The sequence below is a fragment of the Calypte anna genome, chromosome 3 (genome assembly GCF_003957555.1).
Source record: "Calypte anna isolate BGI_N300 chromosome 3, bCalAnn1_v1.p, whole genome shotgun sequence".
Classification (NCBI taxonomy): Eukaryota; Metazoa; Chordata; class Aves; order Apodiformes; family Trochilidae; genus Calypte; species Calypte anna.
Genome location: NC_044246.1, coordinates 43,344,642 through 43,370,727, shown reverse-complemented (window position 1 = coordinate 43,370,727; position 26,086 = coordinate 43,344,642). Strand labels below are relative to the sequence as shown.

The 26,086-nt window shown below is 36.0% G+C and overlaps 1 protein-coding gene across 1 annotated transcript in view; it reads right to left on the bottom strand.

Annotated features, from left to right (window-relative positions):
• Positions 1–26,086, bottom strand: part of TASP1 (taspase 1) — an 85,714-nt gene that overhangs the window by 20,070 nt on the left and 39,558 nt on the right. Inside the window, exons 9-11 of the mRNA XM_030448558.1 lie at positions 22,426–22,545; positions 21,461–21,539; positions 7,113–7,223 (exon numbers count right to left, since the gene is read on the bottom strand). Of these exons, the coding sequence (XP_030304418.1) occupies positions 7,113–7,223; positions 21,461–21,539; positions 22,426–22,545 (310 nt within the window). The remainder of the gene's footprint in view (positions 1–7,112; positions 7,224–21,460; positions 21,540–22,425; positions 22,546–26,086) is intronic.

The window sequence follows — 26,086 nt, the reverse complement described above, 5'->3', positions numbered from 1 at the left end:
GTTGCAGTCAGTGAGTAATACAGCATAATTGGTACCTAGTAATGGTTATTGTATGAGGCAAGTGGCACTTTGAAGATAATATCTGTTAGTATCAGATCAAATAATTTATTACTGTTTGTTAAGCACACCAAAACAGTTGGAAACACGGTATTACTTGCCCAGTAGTGCACATCAGAACCCAGAACTACAGGCTCTCCTAATTTGTAGCTCCTTGAGCAATACACAGTGACACAACAATGAAAATAATGGGATCACTTTGGCTTTCTCATTGCAGCCAGCCAAGCTTCAGAACTGTAGCAACTGAGCTCTACTGATTGAGCCAAAATTGAGTTGCAACTCAAGAAATTACTGAGACTTAGTATTTTCAGCTGTGCTGCTGAAGATTTTATGGTGTGTTTTTTTAAAGAACAACACAGAACTATTATTTAATCTTCTATGCCATTTTACCATCAGCTGCAGAATGGTTATTCTGGAAAGGAGAAAAAGTCCGAAACAAGACCATATCCCTTCTTCTCACCTCCAAACACAAACAGCAAATGAGGACACAAACTCCCTGCAGCTATTTATTCATCTTTTCACCCACACCACTTCCACTGACCTGTCTTTTCCCACTTCTACTGACTGTTGCCATCTAGAGTCGTCAGAAGCAAACTGCCTGATTATACCCTCATCCATTCCAATTGCTTTCACTAGCAATTTCAGTGAAACCATTTCAGTGCAAAATGAGCTACAATGTAGTACATACCTCCATAATACTGCACTGCCTAAGTTGTGGAGAATCAGCCTCTAAGCAGTGGCAACAAAAAATGTTGCCTACAGCAATAACATCACAGCATTCTACACTACAGAGAATTCAGAGACTATTTCTCCTCCCCTAAAAATCAGACTCTAAGCCAAATTAAATACACATTGAACAACAGAGTCTTTAAAAGAGAGAAAGTATTTTATTTTCCAATTAAAGCAATTTGCAAAAAAGTTTAAAGAGGGATTCAAATATATTAATATTTTTTTCAAACAAAGGTATTTCTGGATATGCAGACATTACTGAAGATTAAAATTACTCTAAAGAGTGTGTTTTAACACAGCAATAGAGTGCGAATAAGCAAGATTCTAAACAGCTGAATGTCATCCGTTTGTAAATCTGTAAAAATAATGGTACCAAGTATTATTATACTTTATTTTCAAACATAATCCATACCCTGTACACAGGAATTGCATGTTCCCAAAACACTGTGAATTCTAAGGATAGGAACATATTTCATTAATTTAAGTTTAAAAATCATTTTGATACAGCCAAGTCATTGAAAAAAGAAATAATAGTGCAGACTTCTGTATAAAAATAAGTGTATGTAATGGGTTTTTACATATTTTATTTAATCACTACTTAAACAGGAAGATAAAAGGTGCAAATAACATATAGCCGTGGATATTAAAGTCATAGTGGTTTCTCATTAGAAGGCAAAATTAATTAGACTCCCATACTCCTACGCAGTTCTTGCTGAATACTCCTAAGAATGACAGATCTGTATAACAAAAAAATCAGTAAAAATAATATAAAATATGCCTATTAGCCAAAAATTACTTTCGTACTGCAATAAAGTAGAATTGCCAGACAAACGTGTAACCTAACAGCTTGCTAATGACAAAACTACAAAACCTGGGGCTTTTAATACCATTCTTAGCCTCATGAAACTCATTGGTCTTTCCCAGTTACAGTGGCTTAACACAGAAGAATTTGTCATGAAAAAATCCAAAGCTGAACTTCACCTACAGCATTAACATAGTCTATTAGTACTGACTGGTCACATCAGAAAAAAGGGGTAGGAAAAAGAATCATCTTTCAGTAGTTTTGGCTTAACCCAAAGTCACAAAGCTACATTTTACAAAATACATTTCCCTCGTTTGAAGTCCAACCATTCTGTTATTGCTACCTGACATATAGAAAGCATTACCGAGTTTCTAATTATATATTTTATATATTATTAATCTGCCGTGAAGAATATTTTTACTTCTGTCTCTTGCAAATAAACTCCACCTATAATTATGGTTGCCTACTCCAAAGCAAGTGATCGATAAGAGTAGATCATTTCTGATCCTGTGCTTTTTTCCAGTTTGAAGATACTGGAGAAATTAGCACAGATTCAATACTAAACTGTAAAATAAGTGTTTTATTTACACTTACCCAGCTGAAGGACTAACCAGCTGCTCATCAGATGTTTTACATGCATATTCTTCCACAACAGAAAAACCATTACCACCTTCATTGTTTACATCGGATTCCACAGTCTTCAGAACTTTGGGCTAAATACTGACTGTGGTCTGGTGTAACCAATTAAGTGCTTGAGCATCCCTCAGTTTATTAGAATGCAGCTAAACACTTCTAAATATTGTCTTGCTGTAATATGAGTGAAAATTAGTTGATTTTTTTTTCCAGGTCAATAACATATAGATCACCTATGCCACTGGCCTGTGTGAGCTTGTATACAGAATGTGTTTAAAGTGAAGCTGTTAGCCTCTCTGCTTCTGCTGAGAGCAGAGCACTATGCTTTAAGCTAACAATTTCAATAAACATTAGAGGAATATGTAAGCACTAAATGAAGTCTGCTTTTAATTTCATTCAAAATTGTTTATTAAATGTTTAAGCCAAGTTGTCTGAATAGATATTTATATTTTATCGTAAGTAATTTAAAAGATATAGAATCATAGAACCACAGAATCACCAAGGTTGGACAGGACCTTTCCAATAATCAAATCCAGCTGCCAGTCCCACACCACCATAATCATCTACCTATTTTTTTTAACACCTCCAGGGATGGTGACTCCACCACCCCCCTGAGCAATCTGTTCCAGTGCTTCACCATTCTTTCTGGTAAGAAATTTTTCCCATTACCCAATCTGAACATCTCCTGGCACAACTTGAACCCATTTCCTCTTGTCCTATATGTTTGGAATTTTTAAAAAAGCTGCAAGGAAAAGCACCTGTACTTTCAAACTTTACAGGTCAGATTTTAAGAAATTAAATAACTGGGGATACTGCTGCCCAGTAAAATCCCAATGTTTTTGATAAGGAGAGACACAGTCAGGACCTAGACAAACTCCTGTGTAACATCACCATGTTTTGTTAGGTTTTCAGCTGGTTTTACTGTACATGTAATGAACAGGCCTATTCAATTCTACCTGCCATCAAATACAAACTTGTGAAACTTGCAGTGGATGTAATATCTGAAACTTCAGGATCGCTTCAGCCTCTTCTCAAATCTTTTGCTCTGTGCCATGGAGAATATATAATAGATCTTCCTTATCATCCTTCCTCTGTTACAAAACCACAAAGGATACCTACCACAAGCTTAGAGATGCAGCACCTCAGTATAAAGTGACAATACAGGCACTGGTAGTCTTGTAACTGTTTAAGTATGAAGGGGTTTTTCCACCACCCAGTGTAACTCACAATTGTTACCAATCTATTCTACCATTCCTAACTGTCCACACTCCTGCTCCTAAGAGCTATTTGACATGAAATTTCTAAAAGAGAAAGTGTCAGCATTATCCTTCTGCTATCACCTTTCTGCAGACATTGCTCATTTGGGAACTGAAGCAGAACTTATGAACAGACAAATATATTTCCGCTAAGAACAAATACTAGATTCCAGCTATGTCTTTCAGCTCATTATTTTCTAATACTTCATGAAAAGCTTTAAAGTACAATTCGTAGCACTGCCATTGTTAAAAGCCCAGACTTCCTGCCAGTGAGATGACACAAACATTTACTCTAAGTCTACATTCCACAAACTTGGCCACATTTGAAAGGAAAAATGAGTAACAAAATCCTCTCTTCTTCTGTTTGGAAGGTATTAGTGTTTACAGAACACTATTCTTTGACTGCATACCAAGCCTTTAGCACTCTTCAACTATCAAGGATCATCAAGCCCATCCGATTAACCAGAAAGTCTACATTTAATTTCTCTCACCTCCAATTCAACCATAGTTGTCCATAAGCCACAGTAAGCTGGCTTTGATACAGAAGGAGCAAAGCACATCTGCCATTAGTTTGCTCATCACCTGCTGTTTAAACAGCACTCACTGTTTTAGCCAGGCATTCCCTAGCTGGAAGGATTCCCAGGGCTCTGTGGAGACTTGGAGAGTTCTGTAAACAGGAAGCACCAATCTGATGGCAACTGCCAAAATCAGCTGTTCATCCCTCCAACACAAGTAATGCACATTTTGACTTCTGACAAAACATTCTAGATTCCAGCTCTGCTTTGTTAAAACTTTTTTGGTTTTGGCATTGGTCCATGATAATTCTGGCCAAAGTCTGACATGACCACAGAATAGAGCTTTAGAAAGAGCAGCAAGGAAAGAATCCACGCCATCAGCAGGGAGGCTATTAGCTGGTTTTATCATATTGTTTTGCACCACTAAGAACTCCTGCATCATCATACCATACATCCTGAGATATCAACTAGCACATCATCATCTAGGAAAATTCAGATGAAAATAACCTTTTTAATATAAGCCTAATGTTTTAAGTGTAATGCTTTTTTTCAACTGCTGCACTACATTGTAAGATTGCTACTACCTACAAACTTAGCCAATATCATGCCACATGTAGTGGCCTTCCCGTACCTGAAGAGTGACTACAAGGAAGCTGGGGAGGAACTTTTTAGAAGGGCATGTAGAAATTCCTTACTACGAGATTGCTTAGACACTGGCACAGGTTGCCCAGGGAGGCTGTGGATAACCCCTAGCTGCAAGTGTTCAAGGCTAGGTTGGAGAGGGCTTGGAGCAACCTGGGCAAGTGGGAAGTGTCCTCAGCCATGCAGAGGGGTTGGAACTAGATCATCCCTCCCAACCCAAAACCATGCTGTGATTTTAGGGAAAAAGCAAGACTAATCTGGATTTATTTATTTATTTATTTTATTCCATGTTAGCACTACCTCAAAGTACAACTGGGAAGGTAATACTAGTAACTACTAGTAAATACTAGTAACTACTGTCAGGCAACAAAAACTTGCAGTGATGTTTCTGAAACTGCAAGACAGACCTATCCCTAATTAAAACATGAATCTTTAAAAAGGAATGATAAAACAATTCTTTTCACACTTCCCTATAATGAAAATCATTGATTTGAAACTAATTCTTTTCATTTTCCCTTGTCTTAGTTTGCTGTTCCAAGGCAGTATGACAAACTGTAAGTCTGATATCTCTGTGCAATTTCTCCTTCTCTGCAATGTACAGTTTCAGGTAGAACAAAACCATTAGCAACATTCAATGTTCTTAAGACCAATACAAACATTTCCACATTTTCAGTAAAGTATACAATGTATGTATCACATACCAGCTAGTTAACATTTAAAGTAAAAGCATCTGCTATGCAAACTGGTGGCAAAATACATTTGGACCAAACAGCAAGCGAAGAATTTGGTAGCAGTAACCAAAATGAAAAAAGAAAACCCAAAAAACCTGAAGTAACTTACAGGAGATACCTCAGCTAAAAACCTCCCAGCCAATTTCACAGAATCACAGAATGTTAGAGGCTGGGAGGGACCTCAAAAGATCATCAAGTCTAATTTCCCTGCCAGAGCAGGATCACCTTGTGCAGGTCACACAGGAATGCATCCAGGCAGGTTCTAAATGTCTCCAGAGAAGGAGACTCCACAACCTCAATGAGCAGCTTGTTGATCAGCGTTCTGTCACTCTCACACGTAATTTCTATGATCTACTTTGGCAGTAGTTTTCTATTTTGTGTGTGTGTACGTACTAACATTAAATTCCATACAGATATGTAGAATTTGTGCTTGGTTTTAGTACTCCTACTACAAACAGCACAATAAATACTGAGAGTATGAACTAAAGATCTGACTTTCCTGAAGTTAGACCACTTCTATATAACACCTTCAGAGTAATGCTACAAATTAGAGAAGCTATCACAAGCATCCTTCCTAAAGGCTTCTCTTGTGTAAATAAACATCTAAATTTATGCAACTGTGCACTGGAGTAAGTGATTAAATATAAAAACTTATCTTTTTGCTTCTTGGATTATCACCTCAGGGGAATATACTGGGATTACTTTTTCCTGCATTTTCACAGCCCCTAGAAGTTACTGCATTGCATCAGTAGATTATAAACTCCAGTGACTTCCCCTTAGTCAATCAAATGGAATTTTGTCAGAAGCAGAGTTCAATTTGTATTCAACTTTATAAGCAGAAATAAAGAAACTTCATCACATTGCTTGCCCAGAGCAAAGACAATGTTTCCTCAGTCCCCAAAAGGTATGTATATGTTCCTCTTTCACTTATAATTAAAATATCAGAAAAAAAGAACTTCGGGAACACAGTTTTAGGTTGACCAAAAGAAATTTTGAAGGTCAAATATGTCTGTGAATTCTAAAGCTTCAAAAATTTTAAAGGCTATAGAGACAGTGCAAGTCAACATTTATGCCAGAAGCCTCATTGGAATATATGCTATCTTCAAACGTTTAGGCTTACATGGGTATTTTAAAATTCCATATTCATATTTTGGTTATAACTTGAAGAAAGAAAGGAAGATCAATATTCACAAGAAGTCAGACACGTAAAACTAGTTATGTGTAATCCTCTTAAATCAAGGAAAAAATGTTTTTACTTTACAAATAGCCTTGAATGAAGTCTATTTCACTTTTTCAAGAAATTAACTTCATCGTGTAAATAGCAAACCAGGATCTGTTTGTCCAAAACATTTAATTAGAACATGCAGTGGTTTTGAGGTCTATTATATTTAAAGGAGTTAACATGATGAATAGTTTTTATTAATGCTCCTAAACCACCAATTCTAAAATATGCAATTGTACACCACAGTCAGTGATTCAGGCAGGAAATTCTTTCTTCAGACCTCTCTGGGTATTCTATGACTCACATAACAATTGAGATATTTCCAAGAGTTTTCCTTTAGATTTCCTAAAATATTCTCCTCTAGTTTGATTTAACATTTTTTAGATGTAACACAACACTGACTTTCAAGCCAACTGCAACATAAGGCTTCAACAGGAAATGACAAAAATAAGTATCTTAATTTTATTCAATTGCATTTTAAACAATAGTATGAAATTAGCATACTAATTAGCACCATATACTTACCAATAAACTTGTTTTGCATAGTCTCTAGGAGAGCTTGGTGGGCATCTTCTGTTTGCAAAGCACATGAACATTCTCTGGCCAGTATGGTTCGGACAAGGTGCTCTCCACAACCTGAAGAAATATTACGTTTGGGAATAGTCAAAATACAGTTATCAATATGAAGAAACTGTCATTATTTTACACCATCAGAGCCAAATTAAAACAAACATTTCTTTTTAAATGGAGTGACAGAGTCACACAACAATTAAATTACATCAGCAGCTTTTCTCCCAGCTCTCCTGAAATTTCTACTGCATGAAGTCATAAACCAAAAAAGGTTATGTACAGAAAGAAGAAAGAGAAATATGAAAACAAACAGTGAAACTGTCTCTGACTTGTCATCTTTATTCAGGTCCGGAGTTCTCTCTCAAAGAACCTACTTGCTAATCATTCTCACAGAAAAGGACGCAACTCTCTTCAAATCAAGAACATCTTTAGCGAGTGCCACAGTAACTCCTATGAATGGCATAGTCTGCTATTTACTCCATCTGATTTAAGCCTTTTGTCAACAAAGGGATATGAAAATTTACCTGCACTTTTTTTGACAGGGTGTCTGCTCATTTGACTCCTAATAAAAAACTCCTATAATTTTTCGAGGTTTAGTGCATGTTTATTGGATAACAGTTTTCTTGGACAAGAAAACACACTGGTGATACCTTCTGCATGTATACAACAGTAATTCTGCTACTGTGCCTCCCATTTGTTGACATTTTTCCTCATTGACAAGGGAGCAGATGAACCAGTTAGAACAGGTCCAACAAAGCACCAGTTAAGTTTAAATGTGTTACCAAGTTAGAAAAAAAATACAAACGAAAAACTAATTTAAAAGCTGTAACAGAACAATTTTAATTACCTAAATTTAGGTGATTACAGTTTGTTCAAACTTGTGATTTCAGAGTATATCAGGGCCTAAAACTGCAACAGATACCAGAATATATAGAGATAAGTAAAACATAGTCAATTTCCTATCATCTATATGTGTTTCTAGCAAATTTCTCATTGACCACAACAAGATGCAAGCACTAGGCTGCTCCATACAATACTCAACTATAAATCCAGTTGGACTTGGTAGGTCTGGTGCAGAACTACATGAACAAACATACACAGCTTCTAAAGGCAATTTATGGCTGGAATCAATCTAGCTGCTTTCACATGGTGGAGTGCTGGAGCTGGTAAGACATCAGACCTACGCTGGCTTCAGACAAAGGCAGCTCAGTCTCCATGGATAACATTTACTTTACTGGAAGCACGAACAAGCCCAGAACAGAAAACTGAGTGACTCTGGCTGAAGCCAGCCTAGATCTGGCACAAAGCAAGAACTAATAAATAAACCCAACCCAAACTGGCTCCAGTGCAGCCTGCTGAGTGTCTCATCTCTGTGCTTCCAGTATACTGAGTTTAGCGCACAGACTGGTTTGGGCACAACATTGCACGAACTCACATAAGCAGATCTAGAGCTGTGTCTTGGAGATACTCACAGACTGGCTTGTTCTTGCCACCACTTTTAAGCCCTAATTAACACAGCAACCTACTCCATGAATCTCTCTTTGTTACTTGTCACACAATTGCATCCTTCGCCTTAAAGACAAAGTGAGTTTACAAACACTGTTCCTCAAAGACTGCTGACACAGAAGGAAAAAAGCAAAAGATCCCTCATGTCTCATTTCCAAGAGTAAAAAAGAAACAAAAACAAACAAACAAACAAAAGCCCTATGGAGCATTACAGAGTTGTAGATGTCAGAGAACAGGCCCAAGGACCACACCGTGCGAAAAATGTACATATGTCCTAAGAGCTTGGTATCTTCAACCATCAAAATTACACCTTAGTCTTTGGTTATGTACTCCTAACAGGCAGCATCTCCTGATTAATACATTCAGTTAAACAACACTGTTTGAGGTGGGCTACTTTGGCATTCAATCTACATACAGAAAGAATTTTTTGTATAGCAAACAGATTGAGTCAATAACAGTCATAAATTTAGAGCGAAGGAGGTGGAATACTACAGCCATCACACAGCAAAGAGAAGGAGCTTCTGAGAGCACAAGCAGAGTGTTTACAGTGAGACTGTCAAGATCTCAAATCATTGAATAAAATGTCCCGATGAGAGTATTATCTTCAAGTGACTCATACAATACAGTGTCCTCAACAGTTGCTTATAGGAGAGTCTATCTGTTCATTGTATCAATGATTCCACACTCAAAACTTTTTGTCCACAACAGAATTAAGAGTCAGCTAACGTTTATTCAAGACAAAGTAACGTATGAAGAACATGTGAAAAACACAAGACGTGTTTTACTCACAGATCACAGCATGCCCCCTGCTTTTTTTTTTAAACTAAGAAAACTTAATCATTACGAAGTTTTGCTGTAAAGAATAAAATTAAACAAGTACATACTCCAGTGAAAACTTAACAAGTTTTCTTTTTTCCTGAAAAGAACTTATTAACACCTTTAAATATAACATTTATATCCTATGTGAGGTAAGAAGCATGGGACTAAGGATGTGAATCAAGCAAATGAGACACAAAAATCAGTGAGCTTATGCATTTCCTATGCATCCAGTAATAAAACCACATGTTACTACTTCACAACTTTAATTCCTAAATTGGCATAAAAAAGACAATAGCCATTTTTTTAACATGATATATAATGTTATTTTCCCTCAAGAGAATGACTTTATTGAAGAGTTCCCATAACATGAAGTCTGCTACAAGAAAAAAAATTGAGAGAGAAAACTTAATACGGGTGAAGAACAGCTGCAGCCCACTGATGTGATCCAGGATCAACCACAAAGAAAACAGCCTTTGCAATGCTACTAACACATCATATATCTCTACATCCCCACAAAGTAATTTATTTTTGTCATATTTACATTAACCTATGAGGCATCAAATCTTCCAACACATCACATGCCAGCAATGTGCAGGGACAGGTAACTTATGAAAATAATCTCTACATTTTGAAAAGAAAAAACTGCTACTGCAGTTTTTATGTAAGAATATCTATTTTTAAACAAGAAAAACAACTAAGCAGCATTTCACATATTTTGACCAGCTAAAGTCTAGGAAAAAGAATTACAATAACTATTCCAATACAACTCTTTAAATTATCTTAAGCTAGAACCAAATACTAGATTATGAACTGTCTTGCAAATTTAGTCAACCTCTATGTCTCTACAGGCTCAAACTAGTAAACTACTGTAGATATTAGTAGAGCTAGACACAAAATAAATATATACAGAATTACACTAATTGAAACCTGATTTATAACTTACAATATAAAGCTGTGGGATCAAATTTATAGTTCCATTCACTTGTAATCTAACCATTAGCATCATCCAGCTTCTGAAAAAGTTTTATTAACATGAATCAAGACAGCAATGACAGTCAAAGTTATTTTAATGCATTTCCAAATCAGGCACATAAACTAATGAAAGTGTAAATCTGGTTCATTTGCTTAACTCACATTATACTATGTGTAACTGTATGTGTTGTTACACTTTGTGGTTTTTCACTGAATAATACGGAAACCTAAGCAACAGCGATGCCTAATAATAATTTTTCAGTTCTACATTAAAGTCTCAAATACACTTGTTTCAGTAACTTTCCTGTAAACAGTTTAAATGTTATTATTCTTTCCCAGTTAAGATGATGACACAAAGCTCATTATATCTCAGAGACAAACACTTTGCAATGACAAACTGAAAAAAATTACTGGGTTTAATTAGTGTTTCTCACTGTCATAACTGTTTCATACAGTAAATCAGCTATTTTCCTAACAGAGCAATATTATGCAAATACCATGTTGCCATTCATAATCCCTCTGCTGACAATAAGGTTGTTGCAGCTACTGCTGTTCACGTCTGCAGAGGTAGTGTTATCAGTTGTCCTCCTCTAGGATCACTACTGGTAAAATGAATACTTCTACAAGAAAGTACAGTCTTTTTTGAGAAATAAATACATACATACATGTGTGCAAAGGTAAATATTTTGATGCAAGTTTCTAGCCTCATAGATTAAGGGGAAAGAAGCTTAAAAAAAAAACACAAGAGCCCTAAAGGCTCCAGAGGTATAGGGCAGCAATGGGCTCCTATCATAGAATCATAGAATCATAGAATTGGCTGGGTTGGAAGGGACCTCAGAGATCATCGAGTCCAACCCTTGAACCACCGTTGCGGTTGCTAGACCATGGCACTGAGTGCCACATCCAGTCTCTTTTTAAATATCTCCAGGGACGGAGAATCCACTACTTCCCTGGGCAGCCCATTCCAATGTCTGATCACTCTCTCCGTAAAGAAATTCTTTCTAATATCTATTAAGCAAAGATGAATATGGCTTGACAGTCATAACATTTATTTTGTGCTCAAACCAACAGGCTTACCTGCCATCTAAAGCTAACAAAAGAAAATAAATTAAACAACAACAACAACAAAAACCCAAAACCAAGCAGAAAACCCCCCAAAAAACAACAAACACACAACCCCAACAAAGCAAAACCAACAACAAAAAAAATCAAACCAGAAAACCTATCTGCAACCAGCAGCTTCTAACCCTGCTTGAAAACCAATTGGAGACCATACAAAAACCCCCAATGATCAAACAGAAAACATCAGACTGATATATCCAGACACGTATCTTCTCAGATCACACCATGGTACAGCTTCCAATGCTGTGTTTCTTTCAAAGTGCAAATCTAACCGTCAGAGAAATAAGCTTCCCTCTTATGTAGGTATTTCAATGTGTTATTTCTGAGAATAACATCACTTTTTCTATCCACACTCTAACTCCTCACTGATTCATACAAGATCCCCACAGAAACAATCTGGGAATCTACCACCTCTTCTTTTTTTTTTTTTTTTTAGTTTCTTTTCCTTCTGTTATCCTATTATAACTTAGCAGTTGTATATGTTATCAGTATTGGTCTCAAGTTCCTATTTCAGCCAAAAATAGAAACGAAAAGCACAAAGCTCACAAGAGACATTTTTCTCAGCTTCAGGCATAGCAAGATGGTCATTTCTGCACTCCATGCTCCATCTACCAGATGTTGCTGATTTTCTAATCATATCAGGCAAGCCAGAAGTACCTGTTATATTGTACAGTGCTGTACAAGTGAGATACCTGCTTTTTTGCAGACAAATGAGTGACAGGAACCAATTCACAGAAACCTGTTACTATGCTGACAAAGAAGTATTTTTTCCACTGTCATTTGGAATTCCAGTAGTGGGCAGACATTCCAGAAAGCAGTACCTGAACGTCACTATCTGCACAAGAAAAGAAATGTATCAGGGCTGCATATCTTAGGAGGCTTAGGCAGGAACTGCATATCTTGGTGACCATTTAAAGATTTAAGAAAATTTTGTGTTATATTCCATTAAGTTACATAGAACCACACACCTTGATTCTCATTTTTAGTGTTTTCTGCATATCAAAAAGTAATGAACAAAGCTTAGCAAAGACAAGTTTATGAGCATAAGAACCAGTGGCCATTATGCTGCAGAGACAGGCCCAGACTCTGCACTTCAAGTACTGTTTAGCTGTATAAATATAATGGTTCCTAAGCTCGAAGTACTTTTGAACATTTTGTTCTGTTTAGTCTGTCAGAAATGAAATCGGTTTAATCCAATAGCACACCACTGGATAGGTACATGCTGCAGCATGATAGGTACAAAGACAATCCAAATGCTGTTTGAGAAAACAGACAAACAAGTAACATGAAAGCTAGAGCTTGAAATTTTGCATTTTTCCTTTCTAAGTGATCTTTAATAGTTAAAAGCTCTATTCTGTAGTAATTTGCTAATTAGCCTATACACAGCTTTCACAACCACCAAGTAACTAGGGTTTTTTGTGGAACTGTTGTTTTTGGGTTTTATTAAGATTGTTAACATCTTTCATTATCAGCTATTATAATGGATATTATTTTACACTGCACAGTAATTTGAAGAAAAAGTAAGAAACCTGAGCCATAATATTTAAATATTAATCTAACCATCTGTACCAAACAGTAACTCTACTATTGCTTTATGTAGCTCATAGGTTATACAAACCCTAACTTGTTATAAACTTTGGTCCTTCATTTGAGCTTCATGCAAAAAAATATGGATTTAGTTTTTAGTTACTGTTGTTTGGGGTTTTTTCCCCAGCACAGGGACTTCTCAAGTAAATTTCTAATGCTTGAAATAACCACAACAAGAGGGGAAAGAACCCAGCACAATATAAGCCGAACATCCCATACAATGCGTGCTCTGCATCTTATAATGTTCTACCAATGGAACCAAGATGGCAAAGGAAAGGAGGGCCTTCTGCAAAGCAAGGGCCTCCAAGCAGCGTGTCAGAAAGAAATTGTTTTTCTGCTTCTTTTGATGGGAAATGCTTTCAAGTCAGGAAATTAGAAACAGGTGTGCCAGAGGGCACACACACATCCATGCACCACACTGAAAAACACGCGTTTTCAATTTTCAGACATGAAAGAGACTCCTGTTGAATGGAAGGAGAAATGAAAATCTAGCTTGCTTTCTGCAAGCCATAAGCAGAGAGCTCATGGAGCTCTGACAAGCTGCCGGAGTCTGCCTAACTATTGAAATGTACAGTACCTCAACACAAAGTGTTGGAACTGGTTTTAAGGGAAACTTGCGTTACTCACATTTATTTAAGAATGGAAAATTAATCTCGTTTACTCCACTGCCAAAATATGACTTGTCCCATTTCAGGAGCTAAAGACAGAACTTACAGGTTATATGTATTTTACCATCTATTTCATACAGCAGAGTCTGAACCTGGCCTTAAGTAGTTTCAACTTTGATGTCGTTATTTTCAGCTAAATAGTAGTGCCTAGGAAAGAAGTGTCAGTTAAAAAGTTAAAAATCCTACTATTTATGCTTTATTTCCTGAACAACTTATAGTTATGACTGATGGAAAAACAGTGAAACCTGTATTTTAGTAAGCTCTACTTGTCATTACCAACATCTCTAGAAAGAGCTGACTAAAAACTTGAAGGCCAATGATGTAAAGAAAAAAAAAAACCAAAATAAAAATGTTTGGTTGGTAAAATACTGATACAGTTTGTTACATAGTAAAATGTAAGGTCTAATTCTGAAAGGACAAAAAATGTCTCAGCTTAGTTTAATGCACCGCTTTACTGAATGCAGGTTCCATAGTGCTTTTTGTACCCCTATCAGCTATTGCAGTGTGGCTTCATACAAGCAGGGGAAATTTTTAATTTACTGACCTGCTGCCAAGAAGAACACCTGCAAACAAAGTCCTGTCCAATTCCTAAAGCATTGATCCTGAAGGGATCAGTGGAGCACATTCTTGTTGCAGACAGAAAATCTTTAGAAGATTTAACTTCCAAACTAACAAACACCTACTAAGAATATGCAAATGGAAATCTGCCAAATGGTTGTAACTTCAGTGAATTTGGGTAGGTTTCAAGGATAACAAAAGACAAATTCAACATCCAGATAACCGTGTCTGAAATATCTTCTCTTAGGAAAGGTGGGAAAGCACTTCTTAAGTTAATATGGAGAAAATAAAAAATCACTCTGAAGAACAACTCACACAGCTTTTCTACAATTTCACAGACAGAGGAGAAAAAAGATTAAACAGTTAAAATATGAATATGCAGAATATACGAATCTTCCACTTCCAAATAATGCCAGATAACTGTAGCTATTAAGAAAAAGCTCTTTTTTCAATTAACAAGAACTTCAAGCGTACCTCCAAGAGAGGTACATTAAAGTGGGGGGCACATTTTATGTTCCTTTTTACATTTAATAGATTTTGAAAAAATAATTTCTGTTAGAGTGAAAAGGAAAAAGCAAAGTACTTTTTGCCTAGGCCTTGATTAGAAGCTTTGCTGCTATTGATCACTTTGTACACAAAACTCTCCAAATGGTGTAACTTTTTTCATACAAAACTTACAGGAAATAAGAGAGCAGCTATATAAATGTATATAATTATTTTCTGCCAAGCACAGAAGAAACAGAACAAAAATGTTTAAGACCTAGAAGCAGAGTTCATTTTGTAGGTCTCCATTTCACTTTATATCCTCACATCTATTTTAAGCCATTTGGGCAAGTTATGGCAAACAGGAACAGGACTAACAGTGTTCAGACAGAGATGGTAGTGCCCCAGGTTATGAACACACCACTCTGTGAGCAGTGGGCCTTCTGCAGGCTTCTAAAAACCCCATGCAACTTCAAGTTTATAGTATATTAATATACTAAGTCCAGTTAAAATTTCAAGAGGCAATAAGCATTCTTTGACTGTTGCATCCTTCCAGTTCTGCTTCAAAACAACCCTTGTGAAGGCAATTCAAGCAATTCTGATTATTTTGTGGACAAAACCCTCAGCTTTGAATACTGTGGTACTGTATTTAATTGACTGATTCTTAACACTACCATTCCCACAAATCATCTCTGTCTGTTGCTTCCTCTCTCTTCACACAGCCTTGTGGTGGTAATAAGTTGGTTCAGACACCACATGCTACAGCACTGAAGCCTCCAAGCAGCATCTGGACAAAAGCCTGAACCCCTGACAGAAGCATTCACTTCAGAGGTAAATACTGATCTGTCTGGAGATAGACCTCTTTCTTCCTCTACCCTCTGGTTCACTCTAACAATGACATAATTCTTCTCTGTATGCAGCTGCTTCATCTGTAATGCATTAAATTACCTTTTATTCCCCAAATCTTATAAGACCAGTCTGATTTTGAGAGATAATACATAGTTCTACAAAGACATTAGCTGTATCATAGTATCTGTCTCAGTGCAGCTCAACCAATCTATACAGGATACAAGATTTACATGTGAAACTCCTCTGGATCTTTAAAGCACAGATGCAGGAGGACACGAGCCAGACAGACAAGTGACACCTGCTCAGGTATCAATAGCCACTGGGTTCCTGTGCAGCCACTACTGCCCTCAACACATGGGATCACCACACCAATGTCCTACATCACGAGTCAATTTATTGGCACTGAAGCTCACTTGAAAAATATTTACTTCACAGATTTCCACACCACTGTGGCTCCTGTCAAAAATGAGTTTTCAAATAAGAGTCTACAGTTCAGTAGTTTCTACAAGGAGAGATGGAAATATTGGCTGAGGACATAGCTCAACAACCAATTTATCAATCACAAGCCATCTCTCTGTAGGTGTCATTTCCTACACCACACTACTGGTTTCATTTTGTCAGCAAAAGCATCCATGAAGCACACAACAGACTAGAAAGAAGAACAGATATGAATAAAAAGTAAAAACTTGAGCAAGAAAAGGCAGGTGCAGGAAGAGCAAATACACTTATTTTCTTAGTTTTCAAAAGGATTTCAAAACCAGCAGAACTTTTCTTGAGCAGGAGGCTGCACTAGATGATCTCCAGTGGTTCCTTTGAAGATAAAGAATTCTGTGCTCCTACACAATACAAAATGTAAAATTTTCAGTTCACAGAATAATTCATCATATGTATTTCCACCACAGGTTTTAAAGTACTTTGATGTAACCCCTAAAATGCCTGCATGAGAACAGAGGACACTGTGACCAGAAACCTTAAAAATCAGTCCTTTAGGACCTTGGTAAGAAATTGGTCAGGAACATTCTGCTTAATTACACAGAATTCCTAAAACCTCGCTGTTATCTGTATCTGATTTTCAGTCAGCCAGGAACAGACTATGTCAAAAGGGAAGAAAAGCAAGGCAGCATTAAAAGACTTCTCCCAGAGGAATCCTCAACTACACCTTGGTTTAGGTCCATAAATCTGATATCCCTGCTATTTTCTCAACAAAACTCAACTTTTGGCTCAGTACTCAAGCCTAATTATATTTGTTAAGATGTTTAATTTTTCTGATAGAGCTCAAAATATTTTAAGTTTCTATTCCTTCTTCTTTAGGATTATAAACCAAAACTAGGTTCCATTTAAATTATCCCTAGGACACCACATCGCTGTACCTTTTTTTTATCAAATATTCCACTCAGATGGATTCCTGTAAAAACTGAAAACTTTGCATCTTTGTGATGTCTATATTTTGTAAATAATGCAAGACATTCTGTATATCTTCAGAAATGTAATATTAAAAGGTTTACTGGTTTTGATGGCTTACACACATACACAAAGCACACCACCCACACAGAAGGAATGAGTAAGTACACTTTCTACTCCCTACTGTTTTAAAGATGTAAAAAGGAATGCAACACGTTCTCAGTCTCTGTGTTTCCTCTCACAAATTCCACTTATAATTGGGTTTTCAAGGCCTGCTGCATTAGCTGTTACTGTAAATCTAATATTTATCTTAAAATTTTATAATCACGTTTCTGTATATCCAAAGAGAATTATTCCTTTTCAACTTATCTCCCAGGAAAAACAGCCTGTCTCTTACCCACAGTACCCTTCTTACCCTTGTAATATTACTTTTGGCACAGTTAGACAAATATTCACAATCATTATGGATATTCCAACTGGGGAGGAGATTCAGTGTCACATTTGATATTCTTTAGAATGAAGAGAATATACACAAAGTCTTTGATTCCTATTATGTTCAGAAAAAAAAGGAAATGTTTCTTTAAAGTACAGCCAAAAAACAGACTATTGTTTCTCCTGCGGTAGGGTTTTGTTCACAAATATTTTGCCTCCAAATAATACCCATCTTCCAGTGTTTACATTCATATACCAACAAAAAACATTCACTTCAGAGTTCCCAGTGCCTTATAAGTTTGGTTTTGGCCTCTTTTCTTGGGAGGTAGTGGGGGTGTGTAAAGGGGAGGCTGTTTAGTTTGTGTCTGTATTCATGCACAAATGTGCAAACATGCATGCACAAGCTTTTAAAGACCAAAGATTTGGCTTCTGCTTTGTTGATCCAAAAACCAGTTTAGCAGTTACTTAATTTATGCTAAATAAAAACCACTGATAACGCTTATCACATTTAACAAGCTTTCACTTCATCTCTACCATCATTCCTGCATGGAATGGCACTTGCAGCACATTGTTCGATGTCACAGTTAAGTTTGCCCAGGTTTCTTAGCTATGCCTACAACATTCCCTGAATTTCTTGAATTATTAATAATAGTACTGAGATACAGAATTCCTGTAATGTTTATCCTTCAGTTGCCAATAAAGTTCCACAACTCTTCTTTTATTTTTTAAAAAAATACTATTTTTAAAATAATTCATAGTCCATACATAGAAATGTCTCCAAAAAGTGATGAGAAAAAAAACAGGAAGCTTTTTACCTGTTTACATTGAAACTGAAATTTAGAGTTATAGAATAAACCTTGAATTTAAGGCCCTTTACATTCAGTTATTCCTAAGGTCCACCATTTCCCATACTTTTCTCATACTGCCTTTAGAAAGTCTTCATCTTTTCATTTCAGTTGTATCCTATCCCCTGTTAAACTATACACATAAAATATGTGTTTTACAATATCCTGCATTTTATAAACCATGAAGTAACTTTTGAAATGCCAAAAAAATAGTGTGGCTAAGCAGCAAGGCCAAAAGACTATTAGGGGTAAAAAAATACCATTCAAAAAGTTGAAATCATGCCCAAACAAGTTCAGAATCATCACCTTCGGCACAGTCAATATAAAATCACAACAAAAACAGACAAAAATATTTGAGAAACAACTTGCTAAAGGCATAAGAACAAAAACCAAATCCTCCTTGAACACACAAAAGCAGCAAGCTTGCCAGCATTCACAGGGACAACAGCTATCAAGACGTAAAGACGCCTTCAAATAATATAAGACCACTGAAAGAAAATTACATGAATTTGGAAATACTGCTAATGAAATACTTTTATGGTGACACCTTTTTTAAAAAACAAAGGTGGGTTTTTTGCTTGGTTGGTTTTTTAATGAGGAAGGTATTGAAAGATATACCTGAAACTTCAGCTTTCACAGAAGAATTTTAGAACAAAATGAATAGAAAAATCAAGTACAAAACCTATTGCTTTACTAACAGTGACATTTAAACTAACACTTTTTGTTGTTGTTGTTGTTGTTCAAGAAACTTCTACAAAGGTAAACATTCCCACCAAAATTTAAATAAATGGGCTTCCAAATGCAAAAATAAAGAGAAAGGTTGAGAAAGCCATTCTGGTATCTCCAGCTTACAAAGTCCAAACATCACAAACTGCTAGCAGCTTGGATAACACAGTGTAGGTGTTTTTCCCAGCCCCATACCTTTTCCTGGAGACCTGCAAGAACCCTCTGTCTACAAAAGAACACTCAATTACCTGGAGATCAGCTTTGACCCAATGTGTACAGTGAAATCCACACGGACTTCAATATGCAAGAGTTTGCAATCTGTATACTCTGAATTCCTATCCCAGGCTCTCCTTTCCCCACACCAGAGGTTCTTCTCAGCCTGTTCAATCTCTTGCTTATCACAGCCTTCAAATCTCAAAAATATGAGCAATTTCATAAATATGGAATTGAAATAGCTTAGAAAACCTGGCTGTGAAAAATTGCTAGAAGGAAACTAATGCCAAAAAACATACTTTTTCAATAGTGGAGCCTGGTACGACAAACTCTCAAGGCTTGAATTTCCGTTCTCAGCTATCACTACAGAAGTTAACAAACCTAAACAAGCTCAAATATGAAACCTTAAGAATCCTTAAGGTCACCCAGTGACAACATTTATCTTCTCTCAGGAAGCACTGTTAACATTAAGAGTTTTCCAAATCAAGGCATCTTCTAGAGTTTAGGAAATACCTTCATTTTCTAAAAATTTTATCCAACAACAATGTACGTTAACATATTATTTTCTTGCTTAGCCTTGGTAATTTTACCTTTTGAATATTTGCAGATGTTTATGCCCCCATTCCAACCTCCTGCTGTGATTCAGCCAGGATCTAAGTTTCATTCTTTCACCCTTTCCTGTAATTTAATTCTCCCATCTCTCTATTCCTTAAAAAACTTCATGATTCACATTGTTGGCTATTTCTGATGTTATTTGGCCTCTGACAAATTATAGTTCTACACGCTGTTACCTGCTCTCCCCACTATGTCTGTAACAGGTCTCTAACCCTGCAGTACTCTGGACATAGTTTGTATTACTTAATTCTCATCTCTGTTGATTTTTTTCATCTCTCCCAATACCAAACACTGATAACTCTGACCATTAAGCAGTTTTTCCTGTTTGAAACTGTTCATGAAACTGGGGGGGAGGGAAGGAGGAGGATGGAATTAAAAAAATAATGAAATGTAGTCCTTTCAAAAGCTTTTATGTGGGAACTGAGACGTGAAAGTAACTCCTACATAACTTCATCCTAAGGCTTTTGTGTTCTACAATATTCAGCAGGTATTGTGTAACAATATTCAATGTTTAACAATATAACAATGTGTAACATTTTCAATGTCTGTTCCAGACAAGTTAATATATCCTAGCTAACGTTCTTAAATCTTACACTGCATAGTGAACTATATTCCTAATTGTCTTTTGGTTGATTTTTTTGTCCTGTTTGCTGTTGGGTTTTTTTTCCTACTTACTTTCTAATTTTTACTATTTCTTCAGTCCTGTTATGTTTGTACATACGCTGACAAACTTGCTTTTACAATTGGTATTTCCATGCATGCCAACTAACAGAACTGATAGGCACCAAATGTAGAAAACACTTTTGTGTATCCAGGATCTCAAGATGTACAAAGAGAGAAGGGAAGATACATTAATTCTTACATTACTTTCAAAATTTCTGAATAAATATTTTCCAAGACACTTATTCTAGTAATTTGGTTTTGCCTTTCCCCCTTCATTTTAACAGGGAAAGACAGATGAAGAACAAACCCACTTAAATATTCACTTAGAAGAGTAATTAAATGTTCTGGAGGAAATAATGCTGCTTGTAGCATTTTTGTAACCAACAGACCCTCTTCTGTTAAAGGACCCTCTAAATATCTTAGTCCTTTAAGAATGATTTAAGTTTTAAAAAGAAGGTTTCCAGTCAAAGAAGCATTATGTGTTTACCACAGAATCAGTCTTAGAAAATCACCTTAATACATAACAGAGTGCAATACAAGATTTTCTGAATATGACCAAACTTCACAAGGTTGTTAGTTTGTTTTTTGTTAGGTTGGTTTTTTAAGCAAAATAATCAATGTAAGCAACCAATGAAGATTAATTAATGGGTTTCAAGTCAATACTGACATATTAACATATATGTGTGTATTCATAGTTATATGTCAATAAGTGATACACATGTAGAATGTAGGCTGGCAATGATGTTAATATTTTAATTAACCATTAGTAGAGGTATTTTCTTTGGAATTTGTAAAGAAATAAAAGACAACAACTTTCTGAAATATTTATAAAAGTAGCAAATACCTGAAGTACTCACAGCAGTGGAGTAAGGGGTATGAGCTCCTGTATTTTCAGCCCAGCAGCCACAACCATAAAGAGCTGCCTAAGGAAAGAAAGTATGTTTTATAAATTTAACTATACAAGGTTTTTTGTTTGTTTCCTAAGCAGTACCCTATAGCACCAAAAAAGTAAAACCAAACAAACAAACAGAAACCAAATTAAAATCCAAGTATTAATAGAAAATAGAAAACCTTAACAGTCAAAATTGCAATTCCAATCCATTTTGCTACATCTTCTTTTACTGTCCTTCAGAACTGATTATGACAGATGTATGGGATTCAAGCCTAACTTAACAGAATATGTGGGTACAGATATCAAAAGACAAAACAATTCTAGGTGTTCCCTACTTATATAAAAACCTCTTCACTCCACTATTCCAAACCAAAAACTTCAGTATATTTCAAAAAAGAACTGCTTTTAGACAGTGCAAAAGTCAACCAAAATACAGATGTACAGTAATGCAGTATGACATTTCTGATGCACCTCAAAATTTCCTCACCTAATAACAATAAGGAATGTCTATACCAGACACTTTCTTTGAATATCTTTGTCACTTCTATCAAAGCACAAGATCATTTAAAAATTCAGTTATTAGGACAACTTCCTCGAATATTGATTAAAACCTTATTTTAAAACACTTTTAAGGATTCAAGGGGCTAATTGTGGTATTAGGAAGGTCTTTAAGCCAAACAAATTATTAATAGCTCTGGCAAAAGGTAACTAACTACAGAACAACTTCTGACCTATCAGTGGTTTATTACACTAGAGGACAATACAAACAAAACTTGCATTCCACAGCAGTTATAATGCCTTCAGAGTTCAATGGGAAAGAAAGGAGGACATCAGTGTGCCACCACAGATCCATCACAGATCTCACTTAGTGTCAGGATTGCTGAACAGTCATTCCCCAACTGAAACCATATAATCACCTGACCAACTCTTCCAGGATGCTTTAGTGCTAAACCTCCACTGGAGACAGCAGCAGCAACATTTCCTTCTTGGTCAACAACAACTGCACCAACTGTATCCAATGTTCCTGAGTCATTCTCCTGCAGGACAGACAAGCAAGAAACAACTACTAAAATAGTATACTAAAATGAGGTTATATTTCTTAGCAGTGTGCAAAACAACATGCACAAAAAACCAAGTGACAGGCTGATCAATAAAACCGATTTGCTATTCACGCATGTTGTACCCATTGTGCTGTGATGTCAGAGATAAACATCTCTGAAGTCATCCAGTGCTTGGATCACCAGCCTTTACTCATAAAATTGCCAAAAAATGCTGTTTTCGTAGTGGTGTGGCATCTCTGGATGCCACATAAAAAGGCCTTCTCTAAAAGCTTTGAGATGGCATTTTCAGAGACTGATCTTTAAAGCTATGCATGGTTAAAAAAAAATAAAATCCACAATCAGCAGCTTATCTCGTAAAGAGAAAATTCTGATATTGTGAGCAACACAATGAATAAAAGCTTTGAGAAGAAATCTTTCATAGCACAGATTCTTTCTCTCAGTTCTGTTTTCAGTTCAGCAAACTTCAGTGGCCTCCTGGTAGAAAAAAAATTACCCTTCAGTCCCTCTGGGTCACTAGATAAGAGTCTTTACTTTCACCATTTCTGAGGCAGATTTGCTTCCCTCAGAGCAGGGGTCTTTCCACATTCATTCCTGATGCAAGCTCTCTGCCTACTGTCTCACAAACACTGCAGCTGTCTTACTTTGGATCTTTCAATCCCTCCCCCCTTTCCGTACACACCACACTCAGTCACTCCAAGAGAAAGAGTAGTTTTCCCCTCTCGGAGTTCCCTATGCAAAATCCATGGCAAGGCACCCTGATTTCATGCCCAACCCCACACTTTTCATGGGACACAGCATGCAGTGTACATAAAATAAAATGATAACACAAAACCGATACATCATCCATCACATACTCCAAAAATGAACCTTGCAGTTGCACAAGCCCTCAAGTCTTTAGTTGAGCAATGTTCCCTGTGTAAAAACTTACCTACATTAAAAACATCCTACATAAACTTACCTAAGCAAATAATCTCAAAGGATATTAAGTAATTCACACAAATGCATATTTTCTGGGCCTGGATCCAGAGGGGAGAAAAAATTCACCTATGCCCAACTTCAAATTACCAAGTATCCTCAAGTACCATCAATCAAAATTTCCTTGGGCATATCATATCATTTGTCAAACAAAATTCTTAAGAGACTTGTGCTGATGATGCTCTGACCGCACAACTTCAGAGATGACATTTAATACTGTGCCAGTCCTAAAAGGAAAACTGCAATGCTGCGTTCCTCAGTACTTTTCAAGCAGGAGTGCAATCCTTGGATTTTACTTAGAGACAGCAAGTTTCTTCTCTTCATGTACACCTAGATCTTCCTCAACAAGTTCTATGCTTAGAAGCTGGCATGAACCACATTCAATATTAAAAAAACAGATGCATGGCCTAACAGTAAAACAGAATAACTACTTTTAAAGAGAGTTGAAAAATTATAGATCTAGAGTCTCAACTGGCATTGGAAAGAAGTTAGTAAGTTGGAAAGTAGAGGAACATAAAATACCGTATCAGAGAAGGCAGAACAGAGAGGCAAAAGGAATTTTGAGGACTGGAGAAAAAGCAAAAAGAAAAGAGCAAATTCCCTTTCAAGTTGTAAAGATAAAAGAAAACTAAGGAACCTTCCCTTAACATCGCACAGGCAAATGTACTTCATATATCCTGGGATTGCCAGACACAACCTAATTCAGGTATTAATATTAACTGCTAATACAATGCAAATTCTGATGTCCATTCCCTGCACCCTTTTATCAAAGGCAACTACACCCACAGCAAAAAACCTAATTAAAATAAGAATATAGAAATTAAAATCAACCCTATCAAAGTTAGGAAATGCCAGAATTAAGGCCACCTGTGTAATCTCAATTCATATTAAATAAGACATTTGGGGGTCCTATAATACATTATAGAAGGATGAGTTTCAGTATGGATCAGTGTGTTTTCCATATCCTTTAACAACAAAGAAATATGCTTGCAGCCTCTTTTTCAGCATCTGTAAAACTATTTGCTCAATCTGCCATCCATCTTCTGTTTTAGCACTCACATGCATGAAATACTTGCTTTCAGTAGCTATATTACTGATTTCTTTTTCTAAAAAAACATTTTAATAAAAAAACCCCACAAGTATTTATAAGTATATTAGCATGGAAACTTTCTTCACCGTTATTTCCTTTAAAAGAAGGTCTATTTTTAACTAGTATTTGCTGTCAGTTCAGTGGTATAGTTTGTTTACTTTGGCTTATTTTTAGATGGGGCAACTTAGGAGGTTGGAATCCTTTTCTAAGGGAAGCATTTTTTTTAACCTGGCCCACACAACACAGCCATAAAGAACCTGATTTGAGGAAAAAGTCATTAAAATTCACCATTATTTTATAAAGGGAATGATATATATTTCTATTCATTGACTGTTGCTCACCCAAGAGTTCAAGCTGGAACTACCTAAAAATTCTTATGGTATGCTCAAGATGATCATTGACAAAATTATAAATGAACAAAATATTTTAAAAAAGATGATCTTTTTTTGTTGAACCATGACTTTTCTTGGACTATGCTTGGTGTTACTGTCTCAATACAATAGCTGAAGAGTGTGAAACAGCTTATTCCATACAAATAATTCAATCAGTTGCAGACATACTTGAGTACATATGTTAAACCAGACAGAAACCAAATCAGTTTCAATAATACTTAAACTAAACAATATTAATTATGGAGATAAATAACTAGGCTATAAAAAACTAACTTATAAACACAAACCAATAAAAAAAGTTTGTGTGCACTGGTAATTCGTTGTGCCTCTAATTTAAATCGAGAGGACAACTCCTCTTAAAGTAACTATAGCATAGCTGTAAAAAAAGTGGTAATAGCAGAAGACAAATTAAAAATAAGGCTTTTAGCCAAACTTTAATGAGGCATTTCCAGTAGCAGTTTCCTCTGGTAAAAGAAAGGTTAACAATAAGAAGAAATTTATTTCTGATATTTACTGCTGCTTAAGGTAAGAAATTCAGAATAGCATCTGTCTGAATTAACACATCATAGCCAGTCCCCCCCACAAATATGCTTAGTTAATTCACACACAAAGAAAAAGAGAGATTTTGTAACTATGTAAATCAAAATATGTGATTAAACTTAAAATCTCAATTTTCACACTTTCAAAATTCAGTGAAATTATTAACACACAGGCCTTTCATTTATGATTTCCAGCCAGCTTCAATGTTGTTAGCATCCTTTCTGCCTTGCTCTTCTCCCAAGTGCTAAAATTCCATTGACAAAATATGACCAGGATTCATAACAGTGCAGTACTGGCAACAGAAGTGCATGAGCTAAGATGCAGCAGAGGGTTGAAACAGGTGAATCAAACTAGACAATAAAACAGCTATGAAGTCCTGCTGAAACAGACAGGTCTGCAGCTCCACAAAAGCACAACAAATCAAAAATTAAATTAATATTTATCGATTATACATTAATTTTGACAGGAAGAATAACATTTATTCAAGTATTTAAATTATTTTAAACAATGATGTTTAAAC